The sequence below is a fragment of the Crocodylus siamensis genome, chromosome 3 (assembly GCF_052110815.1).
Source record: "Crocodylus siamensis isolate JL-2025a chromosome 3, ASM5211081v1, whole genome shotgun sequence".
Classification (NCBI taxonomy): Eukaryota; Metazoa; Chordata; order Crocodylia; family Crocodylidae; genus Crocodylus; species Crocodylus siamensis.
In genome coordinates, this window is record NC_143397.1 from 221,929,787 (window position 1) to 221,955,786 (window position 26,000).

Sequence of the window (26,000 nt, forward strand, 5' to 3'; positions counted from 1 at the left end):
TCATTTCAGACATTTTGAAACTGGTTTATGTACACTGAACTTTTGTTCTTTTACAGTTTTAAACCAGTTTCTGATGACTTACACTGGTTTATGTGTAACTTCTGTCCCTAGCCCTAGTGTTATGCTGTGATTTGAAGGGCTAAGATGATTCTTCAATGAGTAAACAGGACTTACGAGAAGGAGTAGGGGAGGTGACTTTACCTTTGCACACAGCATTGGTGAAATAGGCTGCTTGTACGTGCCATGGGGGATTCTTTGGGTTTAATTCTCCCTAAATTGAAGCAGTGGGTTTTTAAAAAAACCTTACTTCAGTTTAAACTGAACTACACCCCCCTGGCATGTATACAAAGGTCAGGCCTGATCCTTACCTGCCTCTGGTGGCAAGGGGAGAAGGAGGAGGACAAGCTGCCGGCAAGCTGAGCAGTCCCTGAGCTGTGGCGGGGGGGGCACATGGTGCTTCCCTCCACAGCTGCAGTGGTGCCCCCCCAGGCAGCAGCTGCCTGCAGGAACCCAGCCCGGGAAGTCCCGGGGCACCACAGCCATGGAGGGAAGCACCAGGCCCCCGCACAACTCAGGCAGGCGGACTCCAGGGAGGGGGGAAAAAAAAAGATCAGGCTCCCTGCATTTTTTTTTTTCCTTCAGTAGAGCTTGGTTTCATGGGCTGCCACTAGGCTGCCTGCACAGCTCCTGAGCTGCATGGGGCCCAGCGCTTCCCTCTGCAGCTACTAAGGTAGCAAACTAAAACAACTGGGACATGTTTTATTTGCTGTGTCCCAAAGTCACTTTACATGCAGTAAGCCACAGACAGTGTAAACAGCACATCATTAACGCAAAATATGTTGCCGACAGTGTAAACAGCAACACCATTAAAGCAGTGCAGAAGGGCATTTAAGCCACTTTAAAAGCCAGTTTTGTGGTGTGTACAAAGGCCCATAGAAACTGCAGTACAGTGACCAGTTCTATTGTCCACACGTTTAACATGAACAATCCTTACTGAAGTCACTTTTCAGAAAGGTTTGATCTCCTGAAATGAGAACCTGTGGCGATGTCTCAGGTTGGGTACCCATGGTCACTTGAAAAATTTAGGATTAAATGTTTTCCGCAGGGATATTCCTTATTTTAGCCCTAGGAATAAGAGTTTTCAATGCAGTTCCTTATCCAGGGTTCTTTAGAAGTCAAAGTAATATAAACCTTCAATATAGCTAGTAATATTGCTATTAATGGATTTGATCATTCCTTTGAAATTCAATTATTCTATTTTTGCATTAACATGAAACAACCTATTTGAAGTGTCATTTTAAAAACTACTGAAAAATACTTTCAGGCATGGCCGCTGACCTAAGTGTGCCTCTGATTTCATGGTTTTATTATCCTGGTTTCTTTTTCCCCTGTTCCTCAATGAAAGACTTAGCAAGCTGACTGACTGACTACAGAGAAAATTACTATGCAAAAACAAAAAAAGCAAAAAGAGGAAAAAATAAAAACGTACATTTCTATAACCTTTTTATTTCAGCTACAATTATATTAATATTTTTGCAGCAAAACTAGGCAAAATATTTAAGTTGATAGGATCCCTTTTAAAATTAGAACTATAACTGCTTTTGAAGGCCTCCACACATTGTAATTCATCTACAAAAAGCATTTGTATAATATTTGCAGTTAATAACAGTATACAAAACAAGGACTTAGATTTCAATATGGGCATTAAAATTAATGTACTGTATGGGATTGTGGTGGTCACATTTTCACTAAAAGCTTCCTGGATTAGTTATCTATTAAAAATACATTTGGTTTTTCCTTTCTCATCATTTGGCTTGTCTGTTAGTAACAGACCCAACTGAGCACTGAAATAACTTAAGTAAGGTTGGGTAAGTGAGGCATCAGAATGGTGGACCCTAGGGAACTTCTGCTGTGGCAGTGGGAGCTTGTATCATGGCAGCAGCAGCCTATACCACAGCACCATCTCATGTGTGGAGAGATAAGATTCCTACCTTCCCCATCTGCTTTCCAGTACTTGGTAACCCCTCCCCCCCATACCTCACATCTCAGTCATACCTCTGGCACTGAGGCCTATTTTTCCTTTTAAATAGAGAAGACTGTTGCTTTTCATTAGGTAAATAAGGTTACGTGGGTAAATGTAACATCTTTTATTAGGCCGACTAAACAGTTGAAAAAATTGTTCTTTGCAAGCTTTCAGGTACAAACATGCTTCTTCAGGCATAGAAAGACTTAGCTGTTGTTTTTTGTGGTCTCCTGGATGCATGAATGACGCATGTCCCCAGCGGCTGGGGGGCACAGCTGCGTGCATGGCAGCAGTAAGTGGGAGCTCCTACAGATGCTGCCGGCACTGTTGGGGTGGGAGGTGGCAAGTGACCAGCCACAGATGCCACTGATAGCTTTGATGGTGGACAGTGGCGATCGCTCACCATCCACAGATGCCACCGGGGGCAGCAAGTGGTGACCGCCTGCAGGTGCCACCAACAGTGTCAGCGGCACCTTTTCATAGGGGTGCACTGCCATGCTCAGGGGGTGCCTGTGCACCCACGTGCAATCCCTACTCATCACCAGTGCCTGGATGGAATAGAAGCCAATATGCAAAAAGCAGGTCTGTGAAAATGCAAATGTGTGGCAGTAAGGATCAGAGGCCATGAGAAATAGTAGGTGTGAGACAGGCAGGTGGAAGGGAAAAAACCTGGGAATGTTGACCTGGCAATAGAAAGTGGCTGGTAAAATGTAGAGAGGTTGCCTGAGCTTATCAGATGGCAGGCAGGTTATAATGTGCCATAAATCCAATGTCTATATTTAGTTCATGATTTTTTTTGTATACACTAGATTTATGAAGTTAAGTTCATCGGCTCATCTATGAAAGGTGTTTTGTAAATTCCCTTTGAGGATTAGAACTGAAAGATTGGAGAAAGAGTGGTTATCTTGTGAGAAATATGCACCCACAGGTTATTGGGTATTTTTGTCTTTGATAGATTTTTAGTGTGCATTCATTCTGGTATGCAGTTGTTTGGTTTCTTCTACATATTTTCCATCAGGGTTCTTAGTGCACTGGATGAGATGCATTATATTTACCCAAAGAACATTGTCTGCCTGTGCCCTTAGACCAAAACAGCTTTCTTTTAGAGCACCTCATTCAGTAGTGCCAAATTTTGTTTTTGATAGTTGGTACAAATTAGAGAGGAGACTTGATCATTATACTCAGCAGTGGCCCCAAGTAAACCACAATACTTTCGAGAGGCTCCCTCCTAAACTAGAAGCAGCATAGCCACCTCCACATGATGCTTGATGTAAGTTAATTAGCATTGCTGTGTGTCAGTGCCAGTTAGAGAATCAGCAATTTGGCCATAGTCATAGCTTTAAATGTCTTTTCCACATACCTTAAGGTACCAGGCGTGGTTTGTGAATGCTGAAATGGTGGGATGGATAGAGTGTCCCACAGGCGCACGGGGGGTGGTCCTATGTGCTCAGCAGCAGACCCAGAAGTGGATCGGAAGTACTTCCAATCTACTTCCGGGTCTGCCACCGAGCACACGGGGGTCCCCCACGCGCACACACTCCGCAGCAGACCTGGAAGTGGACCAGAACTGCTTCTGGTCCACTTCTGGGTCTGCCGCCAAGTGTGTAGGGGTCCCCTCTGCGCTCCCGTGGGATGTTCCATCCGCCCCACCATTTCTGCATTCACAAGCTGCCTGGTACCTTGAGGTATGTAGAAAAAACATATAAAGCTGTGTCTATGTCTGAATCATCGAATCTCTCCGAACCAAATTGAAAGCTTCCGATTTGATTCAGAGAGATTAATGGGTCTCCTGATTCGATTCAGATTTGGAGATTCAGCTGGCGAATTGGGCGAAATCTCCTCCAAATCGAATCAGCGCCCAAAGCTTCACACAGCCCTGCTATTTTGTCCAATATAGAGTTCTGATTTTTTTTAAAAATAATGTAACTTTTTTATGGTTAAAATGTTATTTTCCCCCTTCAGTGGGATGACTAAGAAAAAACACAGTATTTTTCTGGTCTGAGTAAGGACTTAAGATTTGATTTTTAAGCAGTGGCTTTTCTTTCAAGCAAATCATTGGTATTATCACTAGTAGTCAACTACTGCATCTTGTATTTAGTGTGTTTTTTCTTGTAACTTTCAAAATATTCTATAAGTGTTGCCCTGGATTTTGTAATTTCTGTAATTAATTTATGAAATTATATGTCCAGACTTCTGAGTATGGCCACAAAAAGTGACTCTTTGGTTCACCAGTAAATAACCTAAACTGGAGAACCTATTTAAAGAAGCTGGATGTGGCTTGAGTAGTTCTTTTTACATAAGGCAATCTATTACTTAGACTATTTAGTAAAGTAATTAAATCCTCTTCTAGCAATTTAACATTTAGTTTTCAGAACAAGACACACAGAGTCTACTGTTGGAAATCTACAGATGGGAAATGGGTTGAAAATGTAGGCCTACAAATGTATATATTTCTGTGGATGGGGCAGGAAAGTTAGTCTGCTTGGTCATATGCCTCATATGTTCTTGGTAGCTTCTCAATTGCCACACAATCCTTCACAGAAGGAGTGTTTTAAATTGCCTAATTTTCAAGGGTCAACAACCTACAGCCTGTAGGGTTGACAACCTAGAGCTCAGGGGTCAACAAATTGTGGATCTGACCTGCAGATGTGGGGCTTTGGCTGCATGCACTTTCTCTGTGCTGCCACTGGAACAAGCACTGGCTGCAAGTGCTCTCCTAGGGACACTGCAGGGACAAGCTGGGTCTTAATGCCAGCCCACTGGCATTTCAAAATGGCCGAAACTGGTTTAAGATAAACCTGGATGAATGCAGTATCAGATTTAACTGATAATTTAGGTTAAATCGGTTTATTGAACTTCTGTCCCAGATCCCCTCCAGATTCAAGTTAACTCACAGTCCCACAGCATCCCGGGATGCTTTGCACCTCCCCTGCAACACCCCCTGCCCCCTCACATGGTGGGTGGGCTAGCTTTGGCCCAAGCTGTTTGTTCCAGCTGTGCCGGGAGGCATGCTCTAATGTCCCCTGGCTTCTGGCCTGGGCCACTGAAGGCATATGGCTCCATTGCCAGACTCAAAAGTGCATGTTGGTTTGCTTGCTTATTGGTTACATATACATAGTTTAAATTAACCTGCAAAGATTAAAGTGATTCAGCCTCAGACTTTTTGACTGTCTGTACTTAGCCAGGGTACGTGTTTATCCTGTTTGCTTTGCAAACTGTGAAGACCACAACCTTGGCTTGCGGTGTGCTTGTTTGATGTTCTCTGTGTATTTTGGGCACGTGCTCTTAGAAGCTGGGAGTGTTGCTAGCTGAGCGATTGCTGATTGCTTGCTGCTTGCGTGTGGCAAAAGCCCTAACAGGGGGGCAGAGCCAGTCCATGCCCAGAAGGGCATAGAAGTGACCAGGGAGCCAGCAAACAAGGTTAGGGCAAGTAATTTGCAGGTAGTTCAGTGGTCTGTTTGCAGGTCAGTTTATGCCACCTCCCATTTGAGAGGATAGCCTTTCAACTTGGTGTGAGGAAGCAGGGAAAAAGGAACCCTTTGGGGCCAAGGAACAGTAAACAGGTCAGCTTTCAGGTGAGTTCACTAAGGAAGGTGTGCTTGGAAGAAAGGCAGTAAGAGAGAAGAGGCAGATTAAGAGACTCAAGGAAATGGCTGGAAGACATCACAGTACCAGAGCCACAGTCACTGCTTCTGCATGCACCTATGAGGTTTTTGTCTAGGCAGGACCGCTGACCATTGAGGTTTCCATCCAAGTCTGGGTTTGGCTCTGTGGGACTGCAGCTTGCAGGTCCCTTCTGGTAATGGCCAGGTGGGGGAGTGCCAGCAGCATGAGCAGTGCCTCCTGGTGGTATCTTTCAGGGAACAAGCAAGAGAGATACAGGAGGTGGTTAGGTTCCAAAGCACCCTTCTCCATGAATTCATCAATTTGAAGCTGGATGAGACTTCTGGGACTGTGGAGGAAGAACTGCCAGAGGCAATGCTAGAGAAGGGAAAAGACATGAACTACCACAAAAGTGGAAACTGGAACCTTGTAACCTTGGGCAGCAGGCAGAAATCTTCATCTTCACCTGCAGCAGTTCATTTGGAGAACAGATATGGAGCCCTAGCAACAGAGGCCAAAGAGCATGTTCCATTGGTGGCAGAGGACAAGCTAGGCCTCCTCAAAGTGGGAAGGATTGAGGCCACCAAGAAGGAGACAGGGAGTGGTGGTTGGAGACTCCCTTCTGTGGGGAATGGAGAGGTTCATCTGCCAACCTGACCCTTTGTCTCAGGAAGCCTGCTGCTTCCCTGGAGCCCATATCCCAGATGTCATGGAAGGATTACCAAGACTCATCCGGCCCTCTAACTACTACCCCATGATGCTCATCCATGTGGGCACCAATGATACTACCAGGGGAGACCCTGAGCAGATCAAACGTGACTACAGGGCTCTGGGTGAAGGGGAGAGGGGCTCAGGTGGTATTTTCTTTTATCTTTCTGGTCAAGGGAAAGGGCCCAGGCAGGAGCAGGTGCATCCTGCAGATCAATGCATGGCTGCACAGGTTATATCACCAGCAAGACTTTGGCTTCTTTGACTGTGGGATGATGTTCCAAGAAGAAGGATTGCTAGGAAGAAATGGGATCCACCTGATGAAGAGAGGGAAGAGCATCTTTCATAGATTTCATAGACATTAGGGCTGAAAGAGACCTCGGAAGATCATCGAGTCCAGCCTCCCGCCCGAAGGGCAGGAAGTCAGCTGGGGTCATAGGATCCCAGCAAGATAAGCATCCAATTTACTCTTGAAGGTGTTCAATGTAGGTGCTTGAAGCACCTCCGATGGCAGGCTATTCCAGGCCTCTTCACTGACATGCTCACTAACCTAGTGAGGAAGGTGTTAAGCTGGGTTTGCAGGGGATGTGGACCAAAGCCCTGTGGAGAAGTGGGTGAACTGGAGGAAGAGCAAGCAGGAGGGGGCCACAGGGGAGGTGTCCTCATTTTTCCTGAGAAATTATGGCAATTAACTACTTGCCTTAAGTGCCTGTACAAGGATGCACGGAGCCTGGGAAACAGGCAGGAAGAATGGGAACTCCTTGCACAGTCACAGAACTATGACATGATTGGAATAACAGAGACTCAGCGGGATACTTTGCATGAGTGGAGCCCTGTCATCGATGGGTATAAACTGTTCAGAAAAGACAGGCAAGGGAGAAGAGGAGGAGGAGGAATTTCACTTTACATAGCAGAGCCACATGATTGCTCAGAGCTCCAGTATGACCCTGGAGACAGGTCTGTTTGAAAGCCTCTGGGTTAGGGTCAGAGGGGAAAGCAATAAGGGTGATGTCCTGGTGGAGGTCTGCTAGACCAGGAGGAAGAAGTGGTGGATGAGACTTTCTTCAAACAGCTAGCAGAATTTTCCCAATTAATCACAAGCACTGATTCTCATGGCGGAATTCAATCACCCTGACGTGGTGGAAGGGCAATACTGCAGTGTGCAAGCAATCCAGGAAGTTTTTGGAGAATGTTAGGGACAACCTCCTACTGCAAGTGTTGGAAATAACCAATTAGGGGCCATGTTCTTCTTGACCTGCTGCTCACAAACAGGGAAGAATTGCTGGGGAATGTACTAGTAAATTGCAACTTGGGCAGCAGCGACCATGAGATGATTGCAAAGTCCTGAACTTACAACTGAACAATCCCATTCATTGATACAGGCTGGGAACTGACTGTCTGGGCAGCAACTCTGCAGAAAAGGACCTGGGCATTACAGTGGACAGCTGTATATGAACCAGCAATGTGTCCTGTTGCCATGAAAGCTAAAGGCATACTGGGCTGCGTTGGTAAAAGTTTTGCAAGAAGATCAAGGGAAGTGATTATTCTCCTCTATTGAGCACTTGTGAGGCCACATCTGGAGTACTGTGTTCAGTTTTAGCCCCTCCTCTACAGAAAGGATGTGGACAATTAGAGAGAGTCCGGCAGAGGGCAACAAAAATGGTCAGGGGGCTGGGGGACATGACTTCTGAGGAGAGGCTGAGGGAACTGGGGTTATTTAGTATAGAGAAGAGGTGACTGAGATGGAATTTAGTAGCAGCCCTCAACTCCCTGAAGGGTGGTTCGAAGGAGGATAGAGCTAAACTGTTTTCAGTGGTGGCAGATGACAGAACAAGGAGCAATGGTCTCAAGTTGCAGCAAGGGAAGTTTAGGTTAAGTATTAGGAAACTGTTCTCTCTAGGTGGGTAGTAAAACACTAGAACAGGTTACCCAGAGAGATCATGGACTCTCCATCCTTGAAGGTTTTTAAGGCCTAGCTAGATGACCTCCTGAGGTCCCTTCCAACCCTAATTTTCTATGATTCTGTGGAGAGCTAGTGTGGAAAGTTTCCTGTTGTGCCAGCTAGACTTAAGTTCTACAGTTTTTATTTCACACCATCCAAGGGTCCAAACCCATACAGTGAAGAATTAATCCTTTGGCATTTTTTGTAGCTGTTACCTCAGAAGGGTATTTGTGAGAGGACAGCTGCAGGATATAAAAAGTATTTGGAGTTCCTTTTGAAAAAAAACTTTTGAGATAAGGTAGCAAGAGAGCAAGACGTTACAGATTTAAGATGCATGGTAAAACTTTAGTGAGCCAGCTAGGCTGCAGTAGCCTCTTCGCTATGTGTCATGGTATTGTCAACAATTTCACAGGATTCCTTTACAAGTATTACTCTTTTGCAATAAAGTATTTGCAGTACTCAGTCCTGTGCACCCCCGCTGATCTTGAGATTTTTTAATAACAGTCTCTTCTATGTTTCTGTTACGTGCCTCTGTGCATGCTTACACTTAAAACATGTGTATGTATTTTCTCTCTTTTTAGCTGTAGCCAATCAAGCAATAAAAGAAGACACTTTAGTTCTCAAGATTGGCTCAGTCTCTATGGCTCCCCAGGCTGACAACCCTCTTAGCAGAGCTGTTCTCCGAAAAGACATTTACCAGTAAGTATTTTTCTTATATCCAAACTCACAAATATTTAATTTGAGGGGAAGTTAATTGATCAATAAAACTTGGGTGCGTGCCGCCTGTAAAAATACTTTTCATTTACAGTCTTTTGATATTGAAGACCAGGTTTTTCTGATTTTCTTCACTTGCAGGCTTTCAAATCCATTTAGACAAATAAGTACTTCTGTGAAGTGTTGATGAATAACAGAATTTAAATGTCAAGTCATTATGAAACTAAAGATCACAGATGAAAGCATTTTAAAAGACTTTCTTTTATTCAGCTAAAACTCACGTCACTCAATAATAAAAGGGACTTTTTATGACTACCATAGCTCTGACTAGCTATATAATATGAAAGAGATAAATGATAATAACGTAAATGGTATGCCCATATTCAAAATGTAGGACTGTTGATGTCATGTGGATCAAAGCTGTAAAGGAAAGAAAACTTCTAAGGAGCTATTTCACAGTATACACATTTTCTGTAAAATGTCATGCTCTGGATTGTGTCATTGAGTATGTGCAAACCACACTAATCGTATGTAGGCAGCAAAACTGGCGAACATATGTAATCAACATGATAAAAGTTAATATATGATCCTTACTAGAGCTGGCACTCTTGCCAGACATAAAAGTATGGCTGCAAATAATACCGAGTGAGAAAAGTCACAGAAATACAGATGAACAAGTGTCTAGTACTTCCTTTTGGTCTGTTTTTCAGATGTGGCAATATTTTTTTTAAATTACTTCATAGCGCTCTTCAATAGAAGTTACAAACATCAAAATGCTTTCCCAGCGGTAAAACATTTACTGCCTAGAAAATGACAGCAATTTTACTTTCTGTCAAGCATAGGAATTTTTAGGGTGGCAGGGAGACCATGAAATAGCTCCAGTTCCTCATCTCTTCTGTTATTAGAAGTTATATTAAATACTTTTTCTCCAAATGCTTGTCAAAATTCCATTTTGAAATATTTAAGTTATTCCATTTACTCATATATTTATGCTTAGTAGCTGATGTATTATGTTAAATGAGGTCTCTGTCACTTATCACATTAAGATCTCTTCTATGAAAGTTCCTTATATCTTGGTACTAGTGACTGTTATGGACAAAGAGATCCAAACTGGCACCTTCTCTGCTCACAAATCTTTCTCGCTTACCCTGGCTTGTGTTTCCACGGGTCCTCCACTTTCAGAGTGGGAAGAACCCCAAGTGTTTCCTGCTCTATGAGAGCAAAGATGAAAGTACATCCTGAAGTCCTCTTCCCACCTGAAACCAACTTCTCCCTGGCCTTTTTTCTTAAGCGTGAACCTACAAGGTCTAGCCACTGTATTGCTGTCATCAGGGCTGTTGTTTAGGGCAACTGTGTGGCTGTCTTTGCAGAAACTTTGAAGGACTCAGTGAGCCAGATACTCATTGAGGTAAATGAATATAAATCCACTGAAGTTAATTAAGGCTATGCTAATTTATACTATCTGATAATCTAGTCTTTGCATCTGTGAATGCTTCTTGAGTACATGTTCTAAGCAGATGGTCATTATTTCAATCAATTGTTCCAACCCTTTCTGTTATCTTGACTGTTTTTTAAAGCAGTAGACTAGTCTTTTAGCGACATGTGTTTGGTTCTCCTGGTTCTTTAGCCCAGAGTGTTGTCTTTTGTTTTGTAATGCTTTAGATTTTGGTGTGCATTTTCTAACAGTGCTGACAAGAAAAGTATCTAGATAGGGTAAAAATAAGTATTAGGTCATAAATATCTTCCATCTTTCTGTCACTGGTCTCATCTTTCACGCTTCAGTGTCACATTCCTTGGTTCTGTATCATGCTCTTCAGCAGCTACTACTATTTGTAGTAGTTTTTCTGTATATACTTCATTGCTTGTCTGTCCTATTTCACAATATATCTCAAAGACGAATCTCTCTCTCTCTCTGTCTCTTCCTTCTCTCCTTTCCCCTCCATTTAATCATGCAATTATACTATTTTCAACAGTTATAAAAATCGTTTTGGGACATAATGTACCTGAAAGCCATTTTACAAAATTGTATTATTTGAGATTGCAGTCTTTTAGTTATTGGGGGAGGACGGAGGTTAATGTTCTGAGAGAGACTCAGCAAATTTAATTGCATCAGTAATAGTAAAATTCTATCTCAATGCTAAAGTATTAAATTCTTTGCTTTTTCTAACTGGGATTTGTCTGTGGTTGCAAGCACAATGTAGTTGTAGAAACTTAATGGATGAGGTCTACTCAGTCCTCATTCAGCAATGGCTAATGAAGAAGTAGAATTCCAAAAGGAAGTCACTGTAAAACCCTTGACAATGCAAAGATTTTGTATAATTAGGGCAGGGGACAAAATCCACAATCTAGAAAAGAATAAAGACATTCTTGAAGATGTATATTTAAAGTCAGCCTTCGTTGCCCACACCCTAAATTTCCTTTTCTGAAATAAGCTTTTCGATGTCTGGAAGGACCCAAACCTGGGTTGGAAGGATAGCACCAAAATGGCAATGTATTATGGCTAACTAATGCCAGTAGGAGTGGTCAAAACCAAGAACCTGTACAGTTTAATACATGCTTTTTGTTTAGAGGATTGTTAGTAAATACCAATAGAAATATCTGTGATGAACACAGTTTTGAACAATAATAAAAGCCTGCTACAATATCATAATAACCCCAACATGTCGTCTTCCTCTTTGTAATTCCCCTCCCTGCTCCAATTACTACTACTGGTTTTAATATAATAGAAGAAAATAAATCACTGGCAGAACCACTGATTTTACAGTGTTTCTGAAACTGGGAAACAGACTTTTAATTTGTGGTGTCTCTTTGGTTTAAACAGTCTTCTGTTTAGGTCTGTGCTACAATCATATGGAATTAGGGCTACTTTTGTAGTATTTCTCAGGAAGAATACTTTTCTCCTCCCATTTAACACTCATACAGGAAAATAGCTTTCTTACTCAGCTTGGAGGGGAAACTAAATTGGAAAAGGAGTCTTAGAAAAGCATCCCATCCCAAAAGTTTCCATGCCGATATTTTATCAGGTAAGTGTTGGAGGTTGGTAAGAAACATATTGACGGGTAACTCCATATAAGTTTTTAGCATATCAAATCTCAAGGCCCTCTCCTCTCCTAGTTGTTGTTGTTGTGTCTCCTTCCACCAAACATTCTACCTGGAATGTCTTTTTTCTGTCTTCAGCTCACTAAATGTTGCTGTGGTCACTCATATTTCTATAGCAGAGCTGAAGCTATAGTCAGTCAGCTCTCTAAGTACCTAGTGGTTACCAGAAGGCACAAGAGAGAAATTAATATAGAAGTTATGATATTCTGGAGAAATGTGGCTAGTCATCATTGCTGTTACATATTTATGTACTTTACAGAATGTAAGGAGATCTCAAGTGAGATTTCACAAAGGTCCATTTAACATTTTTATTAATTACTTACTGACATCTTCAGAGATTTCATAGACATTAGGGCTGGAAGGGACCTCGAAGATCATCAAGTCAGCTGGGGTCAAAGGATCCCAGCAAGATAAGAATCCAAATGCTTCTTGAATGAGTCCAGAGTAGGTGCGTGAACCACTTCTGAAGGGAGTCTATTCCAGGTCTTGGAGGCTCGGAGAGTAAAGACAGTTTTCCTTATTTCCAGCCTAAAACGGGCTTGGAGGAGTTTGACTGTTGGTCCTTGTTTTTCCTTGAGGCACTCTGGGGAACAGGCGTTCTCCCAGATCTACACCCCTTTTATACTTACAAGCAGCCACCAGGTCCCCCCCTGAGCCTGCACTTTTCCAGGCTGAAGAGTCCCATGGCTCTCAGTCTCTCTTCATAAGGCCTATTCTCTTGCCCTCTGATCATGTGCCTGGCTCTCCTCTGGACTCTCTCAAGCTTCTCAACATCCTTCTTGAATTGCGGAGCCTGGAATTGGATGCAGTACTCCAGCTGTGGCCTCACCAAGGCTGAGTACAGCGGGAGGATAACATCCTGAGATTTACTTGAGAAACATTTATGGATGCAAGCCAAAGTATTGTTTGCTTTGCCAGCTGCGACATCGCATTGGTGGCTCATGTTCACCTTGTGGTCAGTCGTGACCCCCAAGTCTCTTTCAGTCGTGGTGTTAGCAAGCGTAGCATTGCCGAGCCTATAAGCATGCTGCAGGTTTTTTCTCCCAAGGTGGAGAACATTACATTTATCAATATTGAACGGCATCAGGTTTGTATCTGCCCACGTACTAAGTCAGCCCGGATCACTACCCTGTCCTCAGGTGTGGACGCTATGCCTCAAACTTTAGTGTCGTCAGCGAACTTAGCCAGTCCACTTCTGACACCAATGTCCACATCATTGATAAAGATGTTAAAAAGAACTGGTCCAAGGACAAAGCCTTGGGGGATGCCACTGGTCACGGAGTGCCATGATGATTCGCTACCATTGACCACTGCTCTGTGGGTTTGACCTCGGAGCCAATTACCCAGCCATCAGACTGTGGTGAAGCCGAGTTGGCCAGTTTTTCCATGAGGAAGTCATGGGACACCAGATCAAAAGCTTTTTTAAAGTCCAGATATATGACGTCAATCTCTTCTCTGTTGTCCAGGTGATATGTCACCTGCTCATAGAAGGAGATGAGATTGGTCAGGCAAGACCTACCCATGACAAACCCATGCTGGCTCAGGATGTTGCCTTCAGCCAGCTTATCCAGAAGGGTCTCCTTGATAATTTTCTCCAGAATCTTACTGGGGATTGAGGTCAAGGTGATTGTCCTGTAATTCCTGAGATCTACTTTCTGCCTTTTCTTGAAGATGGGTACCACATTGGCCTCCTTCCAGTCTTCAGGTACTTCACCTGAGCACCACGAACTTTCAAACATTTTTGCCAATGGTTGGACTATGACACCTGCCAACTCCTTGACTACTCTAGGGTGTAATCTGTCGGGATCAGCTGACTTGAAGGTGCCCAGCCTTTCAAGGTGATCCTTTACTAGATCAACATTGATGCTGGGTATAAATACGCCCTCACCCTGGCCATCCCTTGTCTTGCTAGGCCGGGTGGTCCCATTGGACTGATGAAAGACTGACACGAAGTACCCATTGAGCAGATTGGCCTTTTCCTGAGTGTCGGTTATCAGCTGTCCCATTTGGTTCAGCAGGTGTCCAATGTTACCCTTACTTCTTTTCCAACTCCCTACATATCTGAAAAAGGACTTTTTGTTATCCTTGATGTGTGTAGCCAGATGGAGCTCGGTTACAGCCTTGGCTTTCCTGATCCACTGCCTGCAGACCAATGCTGAGTACTCCTCCTTGGTGGTACTTTCAGCCTTCTATCCTTTGTAAGCATCTCTTTTGAGGCATAGGAGGTCCTCAAGTTCCCTGCTGAACCAAGGGGGTTGCTGCAGTGTTTTGCTACCCTTCCTTCGAGATGGGATAACGGAGACCTGGTGGGACTCCACCCATGACTGGACCATGGGTATAGAGGGCTATACCCTGTACAGGAGGGATCGTGTTGACAAAAGGGGCGGGGGTGTAGCTCTCTATGTGAAGGAAAGCTGCATGTCCCTGCAAGCTGATGTTGGCGACCAGCATGGACAGCTAGAGACCCTCTGGGTAAAAATTCGTGGGGAATATGGCACAGGGGACACAACAGTGGGAGTCTACTACAGACCTCCCACTCAAAGTCCTGAGCTTGACCAGGAGTTCGCCCGGGAACTGACTGAGGCCGCTTCCTCCAGGACCTTGGTTGTCATGGGTGATTTCAATTACCCGGACATCTCGTGGGAAGATCACTCAGCAAAATCCGAGCAGTCGCAAAGCTTTCTCTCGTACGTGGATGACCTCTACCTGACTCAAGAAGTCTATGGGCCAACGAGAGGCAAAGCGCTGCTCGACCTGGTACTGGCTACAGGGGATGACCTAATCAGCGACCTAGTGATTGATGGGAAGCTGGGTGACAGCGACCATGAACTGATCACCTTCACCATCCGCCGTAAAGCTGGCAAGTCAGTCAGCAACACAGAAGTCCTTGACTTCAGAAAAGCCGACTTTGACAAGCTCAAGAGGCTTGTCGGTCAGGCCCTTAGGGACCATGATCCCAGGGAGATGGGAGTTCAAGAAGAGTGGTTGCTTCTCAAGGAAGCGATCCTCAATGCACAAGCTAAATCTATTCCAACACGGAGGAAAGGCAGCAAGAAGGCACAGCAGCCCTCCTGGCTCTCCGGGGACCTAGCGGACCTCCTGCGGCTAAAAAGGAAAGCCTACAAAGGATGAAGGATGGGATTCACCTCCAAGGAGGATTATTCTGCACTGGTCCGGTCCTGCAGGGAGCAAACCAGGAAAGCCAAGGCTGCAACTGAACTCCAACTAGCTTCAAGCATCAAGGACAACAAAAAGTCCTTTTTCAGATATGTGGGGAGCTGGAGGAAAAGCAAAGGCAACGTTGGACCCCTGCTAAACCAGATGGGGCGACTGACAACTGACGCCCAGGAAAAAGCCAACCTATTAAATAGGTACTTTGCGTCAGTCTTTCATCAGTCCCATGGGACGCCCATGCCTGCTATGGGACAGGGAGATCCGGGTGATGGGCATCCCCTACCCTCCATAAATGCTGACCTCGTGAAGGAACACCTTGAGAAGCTGGATACCTTCAAGTCAGCCGGCCCTGACAATCTGCACCCCAGGGTACTCAAGGAGGTGGCGAGCGTCATAGCCCAGCCCCTGGCACGGATCTTTGAAAACTCCTGGCGCTCTGGTGTAGTGCCCGAAGACTGGAAGAAGGCCAACATGGTGCCGATCTTCAAGAAAGGGAAGAGAGTGGATCCAGCAAACTACAGGCCCATTAGCCTGACTTCTATCTTGGGGAAGATCTTAGAAAAGTTTATTAAGGAGGCCATCCTTGATGGACTGGCCCAGGCTAACATTCTACGGGATAGCCAGCATGGGTTTGTTGCAGGTAGGTCTTGTTTGACCAATCTCATTTCCTTTCTATGACTGGGTGACCTATCACCTGGACAAGGGAGAAGAGATTGATGTCATATATCTTGACTTCAAAAAGCTTTTGATCTGGTATCCCATGATCACCTCTTGGCCAAACTGCCCAGTTGTGGCCTTGGCTCCACCACGATCCGCTGGCTGGGAAATTGGCTCCGTGGTCGGACCCAGAGGGTTGTGATTGATGGCAGTCACTCATTGTGGTGCCCTGTGACCAGTGGGGTCCCTCAAGGCTCTGTCCTGGGACCCATACTGTTCAACATCTTCATTAATGATGTGGACATTGGAGTCAGGAGTGGACTGGCCAAGTTCGCCGATGACATCAAACTTTGGGGCAAAGCATCCACGCCAGAGGACAGGCGAGTGATCCAGGCTGACCTGGACAAGCTCAGCAAATGGGCAGACGAGAACCTGATGGTGTTTAACACCGAAAAATGCAAGGTTCTCCACCTTGGGAGGAAAAACCTGCAGCTTCCTTATAGGCTCAGCAGTGCTATGTTGGATAGCACTACAGAAGAAAGAGAGTTGGGGGTCATGACTGACCACAAGATGAACATGAGCCTGCAGTGTGATGCTGCGGCTAGTAAAGTGACCAAAACACAGGCTTGCATCCGTAGATGCTTCTTGAGCAAATCCCGGGACGTCATTCTCCCCTTGTACTCGGCCTTGGTGAGGCCGCAGCTGGAGTACTGCATCCAGTTTTGGGCTCCACAATTCAAAAAGGATGTGGAGAAGCTTGAGAGAGTCCAGAGGAGAGCCACGCGCATGATCAGAGGTCAGGAAAACAGATCTTACGATGATAGGCTGAGAGACATGGGACTCTTTAGCCTGGAAAAGCGCAGGCTCAGGGGTGATCTGATGGCCATCTATAAGTTTATCAGGGGTGACCACCAGGATCTGGGGGAACGTTTGTTCACCAGAGTGCCCCAAGGGATGACTAGGTCGAACAGTCACAAACTCCTGCAAGACCGTTTCAGGCTGGACATAAGGAAGAATTTCTTTACTGTCCGAGCCCCCAAGGTCTGGAACAGTCTGCCATCGGAGGTGGTTCAAGCACCTACATTGAACACCTTCAGGAGTAAATTGGATGCTTATCTTGCTGGGATCCTACGACCCCAGCTGACTTCCTGCCCTTTAGACAGGGGGCTGGACTCGATGATCTCCCGAGGTCCCTTCCAGCCCTGATGTCTATGAATCTATGAATCCCTTGTGCTGTCAGGATCACTCCTTTGAGGAGCAACCACTCCTCTTGGACTCCTCTACCTGTCCCTTAGGACCTCGACACCGAGCCTCCTGAGCTTGTCAAAGTCACCTTTCCTGAAGTCAGTGACTTCTGTATTGCTGACTGACTTGCCAGCTTTGTGATGGATAGTAAAGGTGATCATCTCATGGTCACTGTCACCCAGCTTTCCATCGATTCTTAGGTCACTGACTAGATCGTCCCCTTCAGCCAGTACTAGGTCTACCAGCGCTTTACTTCTCGTCATCCTGTAAACTTCTCGGGTCAGGTAGAGCTCATCCACGCACATGAGGAAGCTTTGCAACTGATCAGATTTGGCTGAGTGCTCTTCCCGTGAGATGTCCAGGTAGTTAAAGTCTCCCATGACAACCATGCACCGAGAGCATGCCACCTCAGCCAGTTCCCTAGCAAATTCCTGGTCCAGCTCATGTTTCTGGTTAGGAGGTCTGTAGTAGACTCCTACCAGGATGTCCACTGTGCCACATTCCCCACGTATTTTAACCCAGAGAGACTCCAGTCATGCTTCCTGGGTGCCAGTGTCAATTTGGAGGGACATGTAGCTGTCCTTGACATAGAGGGCTACACCCCCACCCCTTCTATCTTCATGATCATGCCTGTACAGGGTATGCATCGCACTGCATACAGTGCAAGTCTGAGAGCAATCAAATAGATGCCCCATGTACCATTGGTCCAAAATTGACCAGAGCAGCTACTGTATGCAATGCAGTCCTGGATCAGCCAGAGTGGGCACCATGGACACTGGTTCCAGTATGCATGAGGGGGATGGTTCATGAGGCTGATCCACCCTGCAGAGCTCGCCCCACACTATTCATCCAGCTCATGGGCCAGATGTATTTGATGCCCCTGATGTAGAGAAGTTGGAGAGAATCCAAAGGTGAGTGACAAAGTTGATAAAGGGCTTGGAAAACAAGATGTACAAGGAAAGGTTGAGAGAACTGGGTACATTTAGTTTAGAGAAAAGAAAATTAAGAGGGGTGGAAGGGGACATGATAGTATTTTTCAAATACTTGGAGGGCTGCCATGAAGGGAAGGTAGTATAAATGTTTTGCTTTGTGGCAGAGAACAGGAAACAAAACAATGGCTTTAAACTGCAGCAACACAAATTTAGGTTAAATCTTACCAAAAACTTCCTACTCAAAACATCAGAACAATGGTTCTGAAGGGAAGCTTGTGCAATCTTGTTAATTGGAGGTTTTTATGAATAGGATGATACTTGAGGTCTCTCACAACTCAGTAATTCAAAGAATGTTGAGCCTGTCTGGTAGTTTCAAGTTGAAATGTTTCCCCTTAACAATGACTCCAAAAGCAACTGGAAAATATTGCAATTGATTGATTGATTTTTTTTTTTTTTAAAGGATTTCATCTAATTTTGGGGGATGGAGAGTGGGTCTGACTTATGATGTGTTAATAGAATTTGCAAGACTATCACAGTCTTGGGACTCAAGCATGGTAGTAGTTTTAGTATGTTTCCCCAGGTATTTATATTTAATACCTTTTGTTGGAATTTATTAGATACAGCATTAAGCATGGTGATCACAACTCCATTACATGAAAATAAGAGCAAATAATTTAGATATACTTCACAATTACCTGTTAAATAAGAACTGAAATGTATTGATAGATGTAAAGCATCTGTCCTCTGTAAACGCATCCAAGAGCACCAGGTCTAGACAGTCACCTTCCATCTGCAAAATGATCTGGAGAAAATAAAACAACATCTCTTGAAATGGAGCCAGTTCCCTGGAGCAACAGGCTTTCCTTCTGTCGCTTCTCTAGCCCTTTCCTTTGTTCCTTAATAAATGTATTAACATGAAGATTAAATTAATTTATTAAAATACTTCATAGAAGCAGGACCAACAAGATACCTGATCTTTTACCTTAACAACTTTTCTTTGCCATTCCTTCTCTGTGTGTCTGTTTCATTCCTTTTTTGATTATAAATTGCTTGTACCAGGGAAGTGTGCTTTCCAGTGCGTATATACTTGGGTGCTAGTTTTAGGGCACTTGACCCCAATTTGAGTCTTTGGATGTTGACACATGTATATTTGGAAGCTTTTCCAAAGGGGAACATTGGCAAAGAGCAGCAGCTATTATGTTCTAATTGTTATGTGTGAATGAACTGAGAATGAGTCAAATGTAGCAAAACCACTCCAACTGTAGCACTGTTTCATCCTAGATTAAAGTTGGAGTGGTTTTACTACATATCATTTTCAGCTAATTCACACATAACAATTAGAATGTAAAAGCTGCTGCACTTTTGAAATGTTCCTCTTTTGAAAGAGTTCCAAATGTATGTGTGTTCCTATCCTCTGAGTACTACCACATTTATTAACTAAAGGAACCAAGCAAAAAAGGAAAACAGTATTTGAGAGAGCACTTCCCTTCCCCCTGGGTGTTCATACTTACCTGGCAGGGGAAGCAGCGTGACCACGTAGGCGAGCAGGCCCTGCAGCCTCTCCCCGCATTCCGCTCTATATTGAGCAGATTCTTTTTGGTATTGGGTGGTGGAACCGGAGTGTGCTCCATCCACTCCATGCATTGACCTGGTATTACAGTGCTTCCAAGACCGGTGCAAAAAAAAAAAAATTAATAGTGATGATGTTGGCTGGTCTAAACCATCATAACAGGCCTGAGCTTGGAGCTCTGTGTAGTAATGCCTTCTCAGAGGAGACAGTCAGAGAGAACTGTGCCTTCAAGACACTTGTACAGAATCCAGCATTCTAGTTTCTCCAGCTGATGGGTAGCAAGAATGGAGCTCAGGCTCTGCCTATTCCATCCATTGCACACCTACTTAGGTAGAGCAGTGGTAAATATACACCCTTTCCAGCTGGTTTTGTAAGTGGGGCTTGTTGCCTAGCAAAGTTACAAAAGACGAGGGCATACTCTAGTCCTAAGTCAGAAGTAAGGACCCATTGTACAAGATGCTATAAAGCCAATCCTTGAATCAATGGAGTAAAATAATTTGAGGTTTTATAAATGTTTTGTGTTGCTCCATTATTTGACTTGCCAAGTCAAGAGAAGAAATACACATCAGGGATATGGAGAATACTGATGAAGGTGATTGTGGAATGGCCTGCCTTGCAGAGCCATCTACACAGACTTTGACTTGCTCAGGAAATCCGTATTCTTGGAGGTTTTTAAGACCTGGCTAGACAAAGCCCTGGCTAGGATGATCTAGTTGGGGATGGTTCTACTTTGAGCAGGGCGTTAGACTAAGATGACCTCCTGAGGTCCCTTCCAACCCTAATTTTCTGTAATTCTAAGCCATTGGACATTTATGGCACTTGAGTCAATAAGGCTCACTGGATCTTTGGGCTAGGGACAGAAATTACACACAAACTGGTTTAAGTGATCAGAAACTGGTTTAAACCTGTAACAGAACAGGTTGAATGTAGTATCAGACTTAACTGATTTGGGTCAAACCAATTTGTGGAATTTCTGTCCCAGACCGCATTCTGGTTTAAGTTAAATCAGGGTTCTGCAACATCTCAGCATGCTTTTGAACCCTGGGCTGGTCTGGGCTGTACTGTGTGCTGCAGAGAGTGGGGCAGGCCCCATCCCTCTCCTCCTTAGCCAAAGCACTGTCACTGCTCTTGCTGGCTGAGAAGGGGGTAGGAGACTGCAGGCACAGTCTGCCTGGCTTCCCCCTGCCTCTGTCCCGCAACTCACTGCTCAAACAGGGATCCCCCTTCCCTCCCACAACACAGACCCTAGCATGCATCTGGTCACAGTCACACCGCCTCCATGCTAGCTAATGCTGAGAGGTGTTTGTGTGTGTCTCCAATTTCACTGGGACTAAGGCAGACAGAACAGTGTCCACTCAGGGCTCTTTGGAGCCAATCAACAGGTCAGTTGATAATGTCCCTCCATTCCTTCCCTGGAAAACGCTGTTTACGAAGAGCTTGAACTAATGAGAGAGACTTTTGTTTTCTTGATGGGCTGATAAAATTTGTGTTATCAGCTCCCTGCTGGCTTGTTTGCTGTCAGTTTGCTGTAGACAGTATGAAGAAGCAGGGAGAGGGAGTAAAAATCTCAGTATCATCAGTATGCATGAACTCCACACAAGCAGTCCTTCTTCCCCACTCCACTTTGCCTCAGAGTGCTAGCCAGGGGTGGGGGCTGGCAACTCTCCCATCCCTTGAGCAGTGAGCTGGGAAAAGCCTGGAAAGAGCTGTTTCCCCCTCCTCCTCCAGGCACACCCCAGTTGGGGACTGCAGGCAAGGTATCAGAGTGGTGTCAGACAGTCTTGCCAGGGCCTGGCCACACCCTCCCCCCTCAGCTCAATAGTATGGAAGGGAAATGAGGGCTCACTCTAGTACCTCCCTGTCTTCTAGCCTGAGCCAGGCATGTTCCTGCATTTCTTGATTCAAAAGTGAATGTCTGTCCACTTGCAAATCGGTTCAGGTTCTGCAGGGTAGACTAACTTGCAAAGATTGAATCAATTCAGGCTTGGACTTTTTGAATATCTGTCCCTAGCCCTAATTGCTCAATGGGACTTTTAATCCGTTCACTATCCATTTTACAGTCCCACTATTTTCAGTCTAAGATTCTCCTTCTTGCGTTATACAGTGCTGAGTAGTCCAGATCCCCCACCTCCAAGGCTGGTTCCAATAGATGAATGTAGATTAGGGTTTTTAAAACGATAAAAACCCATATGTAAAAAGTCCCATAGTCAAGAATAGCTCCATAAAATTTGATAATTTTTCTTAAAACCTTATTAACACTTTCTTCCTTTATTAATGGAATATCCCATACACAATCTGTTTTTCATTTTCTGCATTCCCTTTTTTCTCATTTACTCAGTATAAATAATAGTAAAACAATAATGTCTTGTTCTTTAGATTAAATATCTCCTATATATTTTTGTTTCAAAGAGTTCATAAATGGTTTTTGTAGCAGTCATGCTGTGATTATAATTAGTTAACAGAATTCCTTTAATTAAAAAGCAATAATATTTAACTTTTATCTGCTTTTTCTGATAGTGTTTATGTAAAGGAAAGAAATAGATGGGTTTCTGATGGAAAGTAAATACATAGCCAGAAAGCCATATGGAAATATATTCTTGCTTTCAAATGTGGTTTAGAGAATGAAAAACATTCTAAAGTTTTCCGATACACACCTAGATTTTGAACTGTATATTCTTCAGCTATATTTTATTGATCATTTTTCATACTGCTGTGGGTGATAATTATATTTGGGAATCTTACCTGTAACTTGACGATATGCAGACTTCTGTTTTCTGCAACTTCCTGATGAGCTGTAGCATCACCCTTGTAATCTCTTATTTGTCAGTTTTTAAAATCAGTTAATATATCTGAATTCATTATTTTTAATGGTTTGGTATTTGAATACCTGCGTATATTCCACAGAATGCAACCACAACACAAAGGTTCTCACATAAAGCCCCTCATTTTATTTTTCCTTGAGTTCCAGTGTTTGGAATATTTCATTGAAAATTTTGTGTAGGCAAACAAAGTATTTATCAAAGTCTAAAAGAGCATAGAAAAACAAACTGTAACACTGCTGGAGATTGAATGCTGAAATACAACAATTTTAAAATATATAGAAAGGGTTGTTAGCTAATTGATAAATTGAACAGATATACTGCAAGATATTAAAAAAGCAAAGCTGTGCTGCCACAGATTCCAGCTTCCCAATTCTTAAGCAATAAAAGTTATGTACAAAAACTAATTTTAGACAATCATTTGTTATTCTGAAGGAATTTACATGATTTACAGAGTTGAAGTAATTTAAATAAATGAGAGAGAGCTGTTTGTAGTCTTAAATTACTAAAATGGATACTTTATTCTTTTTTCCCTGTAGTTTCCTAATTGTAAGCAGTTTTAGAATTCATACATAAATGTTTTCTGTTGAGATTTTCTTTTAAAGAAATTTCTTTCATAATTTAAATTTCAATTGCAATAGCCCACATTTTCAGTTTACAAAGCCTACAAATATGCCTGCTTTTTACAAGTGAAATTAATTACTTATATTTTTAAATCCAGTGAGGTATCAGGATTAGGTAATTTAAATCAAGACAATTTAAAAATATACATTTTTAATACAAAACCCTATTTTTTATTTTCTACAAAGATTAACAAATACTCCATCTAGAGTTGTTTTGGAGAAACCAACGTTGCTCTGCTTTTTTGGATCGTTCGTATATCTTCTATACCAACCATTCTATTTCAACCATTTGTCCAATAAAACATTCAGAAATATGGGATAGCATTATATAGAAGCATGATTCCTTATTAGCAATGTCATTTATGAGGCTATTGTAACAGGTATTAATACGAAAACCTCCATGATAATTAATGACAAAATTCAGTTAAAACTGCTTATTTTGTTTCAAACAGATTGTTAATGCTAAATGCTGTTCAAAATTACTGAATGTGTATTATCCTTGTATATGCTTTTTAAATAAAAATGAATGAAATATAAAATTTAAATAATAAAGCTAGAATTTTAAAAAGTGAGTCTTCTGTCCTCCCATTGTGGCTGGAGAAAGTAAAAGAAATTCCAGAAAATGACTCTCTCTCTCTCTCACCCACACACACACAGCCTTTCTGTCTTTTGGGGGGGAGAAGGAAGGGAGTGGTAGGAGGAGAGTGACATGTATGCCCTTTGTATCTGTTATTCTTAAGCAGTTGAGTCTGTAGTCTTGATCTGAGGATTTTGCTAAAATTCTAAATCTTCTAGCATATGAAGATTTCTACTGTGTTTTACAGTATCCAGGTTCTAGCCATATTGGTCTAGAGGAAAAAGCAATCAGGACCCATAGTAATTGCAAGCTTTCGGGCACAAACACCCTTCATCAGGCATTGGAGAAAAGATTGTAGACGTCCTACCCAAACTTATACAATCTTTTCTCCAATGCCTGATGAAGCTCGTTTGTGCCCGAAAGCTTGCAATTAAAGAATTTTTTTACAAAAATTTTGTTGGTCTAATAACAGATATCATTACTACGAGTCCTGACAGCCTTTTACTGTGTTTTAAGAGATGTAGCAGAACCCCAGAGAACAGATGCTAAAATGGTGTTGTGTCATGATGTGTCCCCAGTCCTTGGCAGCTCAGGTGTAAGTGAAATGTTAATTTGCTCAGAGTTGCTGTATCTTTCTGTTTTGTACCCCAGCCTTATCTTCTAAGTGTCACTCTACCCAGATGTGTAGGAAGGTCATTAGAAGACAGCTTGATGCTACCTTCTACATTGTCTATACCAAAGGAATCCTCCCACAGGTGAATAATAGGGATTTTAGAGGCCCTCGACACCACTGTGGCCTTTTTACTTGTTAGTAAATCCTAATGTTTAATATAAAATCTATACTCTAATGTTTATTATACCAATAATATTTTTGGTATGATCCCTCCTGCAAAGATTTTCAACTTCAGTGTATTGGCATTATGGCTATTTTTTGGCCCTGGTAATAATTGCTCTTTGAAAAAACACCTATGTTTGTTGTTTAAAAGTAGTCAGCTTGTGTGATCTAGAACCAGCTATTTTAAAAAGTAGCTGTTAAAAGTGTCTGTCCAAAATTTGCTTCCTTTGTCCCCTATTTACCCTCATATTTGAATTCTTTAAATCTTCAGATCTTTCATTCAAAGGAAGTAGAAGCAAAATACAGATTAGTTTGAAACTGCAAATGAGAACGTTCTGATTGCTCTTACTATCAGTCAGTACATCTACATGTGCGCTTTACTGTGGAGTAGACTAATTAGCTCCACAGTAAAGTGTCACCATCTACACATGTGCAGGTGTAGACACTGCACCTGGGAGCAGTTTACTCTGGCTCGAACTGCTCCACTGTCTATTGCTTCACCTTTATTTCATGCACAGATACATCCATCAAAACATTTATATATAGTTTGTACTAGTATAGCATAACAACATACATTATTGATTAATCACGCTGTGATGCCGTCTCCCAATCATGGTTATTAAGTACCCAATTTTTTATTAATATTTTGTATTAAAATAAACCCTTGGGTCAGATATAAATCCACAAAAACATAGTGACTGTTAATTAAGGCTTCCATAAGATCCTTACCTTTCTGCCTTTTGACTATATATTGTAGATTATTTTCTATAAAAAGGCCTCAGCTATGGGTGATCTTACCTACCATATGTTCTTCAAAGCCAAGACAAAATTAAAGATGTTTGGCAGTATGAACTCAGAGGTTCCTTGCTTTTCTGATTTTTATTTCTGCCTTTCATACTATTTTAACACAGTTAGTATTTGATATATGGTGTATATAAAGTTTGACACATGCATTTCATATAACTTCAATTTTGAAATCTATAATATTTTATGATGCTGCACTGGGAAGGGGGATATGATTTGTTTTGTATGTACAGCGTATGAGGTGCTGTTTAACATAATTACATTTTTTCCATTTCCTGACCAAAAAAACTGCAGTTTTACTATAGTGAACCCAATTAAAATAAAAATCAAAGGATTATTTAAGCTATGATAGGTTTTATTTTAATCTGTTTAAACTTTTTATTTTACATACTGAAATACTCAGTATTTAAATTGTTGTCTTGATATAAGTTAACCCTTAGAAGAATACATGCTTATTCTTGATGTACTCTTCTGAGTAGATTTTTCCAGTTCTCTTCCTGTCCTCAGTGTAACTCCTGCCTCTTTTTCCACTTTTGCTACAAAACTACTTCAGCCACATATAGCAAAAACAAAAAACAACAAAAATAAAATCTCCTGTCTTTACCTGTTCTTAATAAGGAGTGAAACAACCTACTCAACAACTAGTTATATGAAATTCCTCGTCCCCTTTGCCTT

The 26,000-nt window shown here is 42.8% G+C and overlaps 1 protein-coding gene across 4 annotated transcripts in view; it reads left to right on the forward strand.

The window, feature by feature from the left end:
* Positions 1–26,000, forward strand: part of VPS13B (vacuolar protein sorting 13 homolog B) — an 883,845-nt gene that overhangs the window by 543,602 nt on the left and 314,243 nt on the right. For all 4 annotated transcript variants that reach the window (XM_090040420.1, XM_090040419.1, XM_090040417.1 and 1 more), the window contains one exon: positions 8,858–8,975. In XM_090040420.1, coding sequence (XP_089896546.1) covers positions 8,858–8,975 — 118 coding nt within the window. The remainder of the gene's footprint in view (positions 1–8,857; positions 8,976–26,000) is intronic.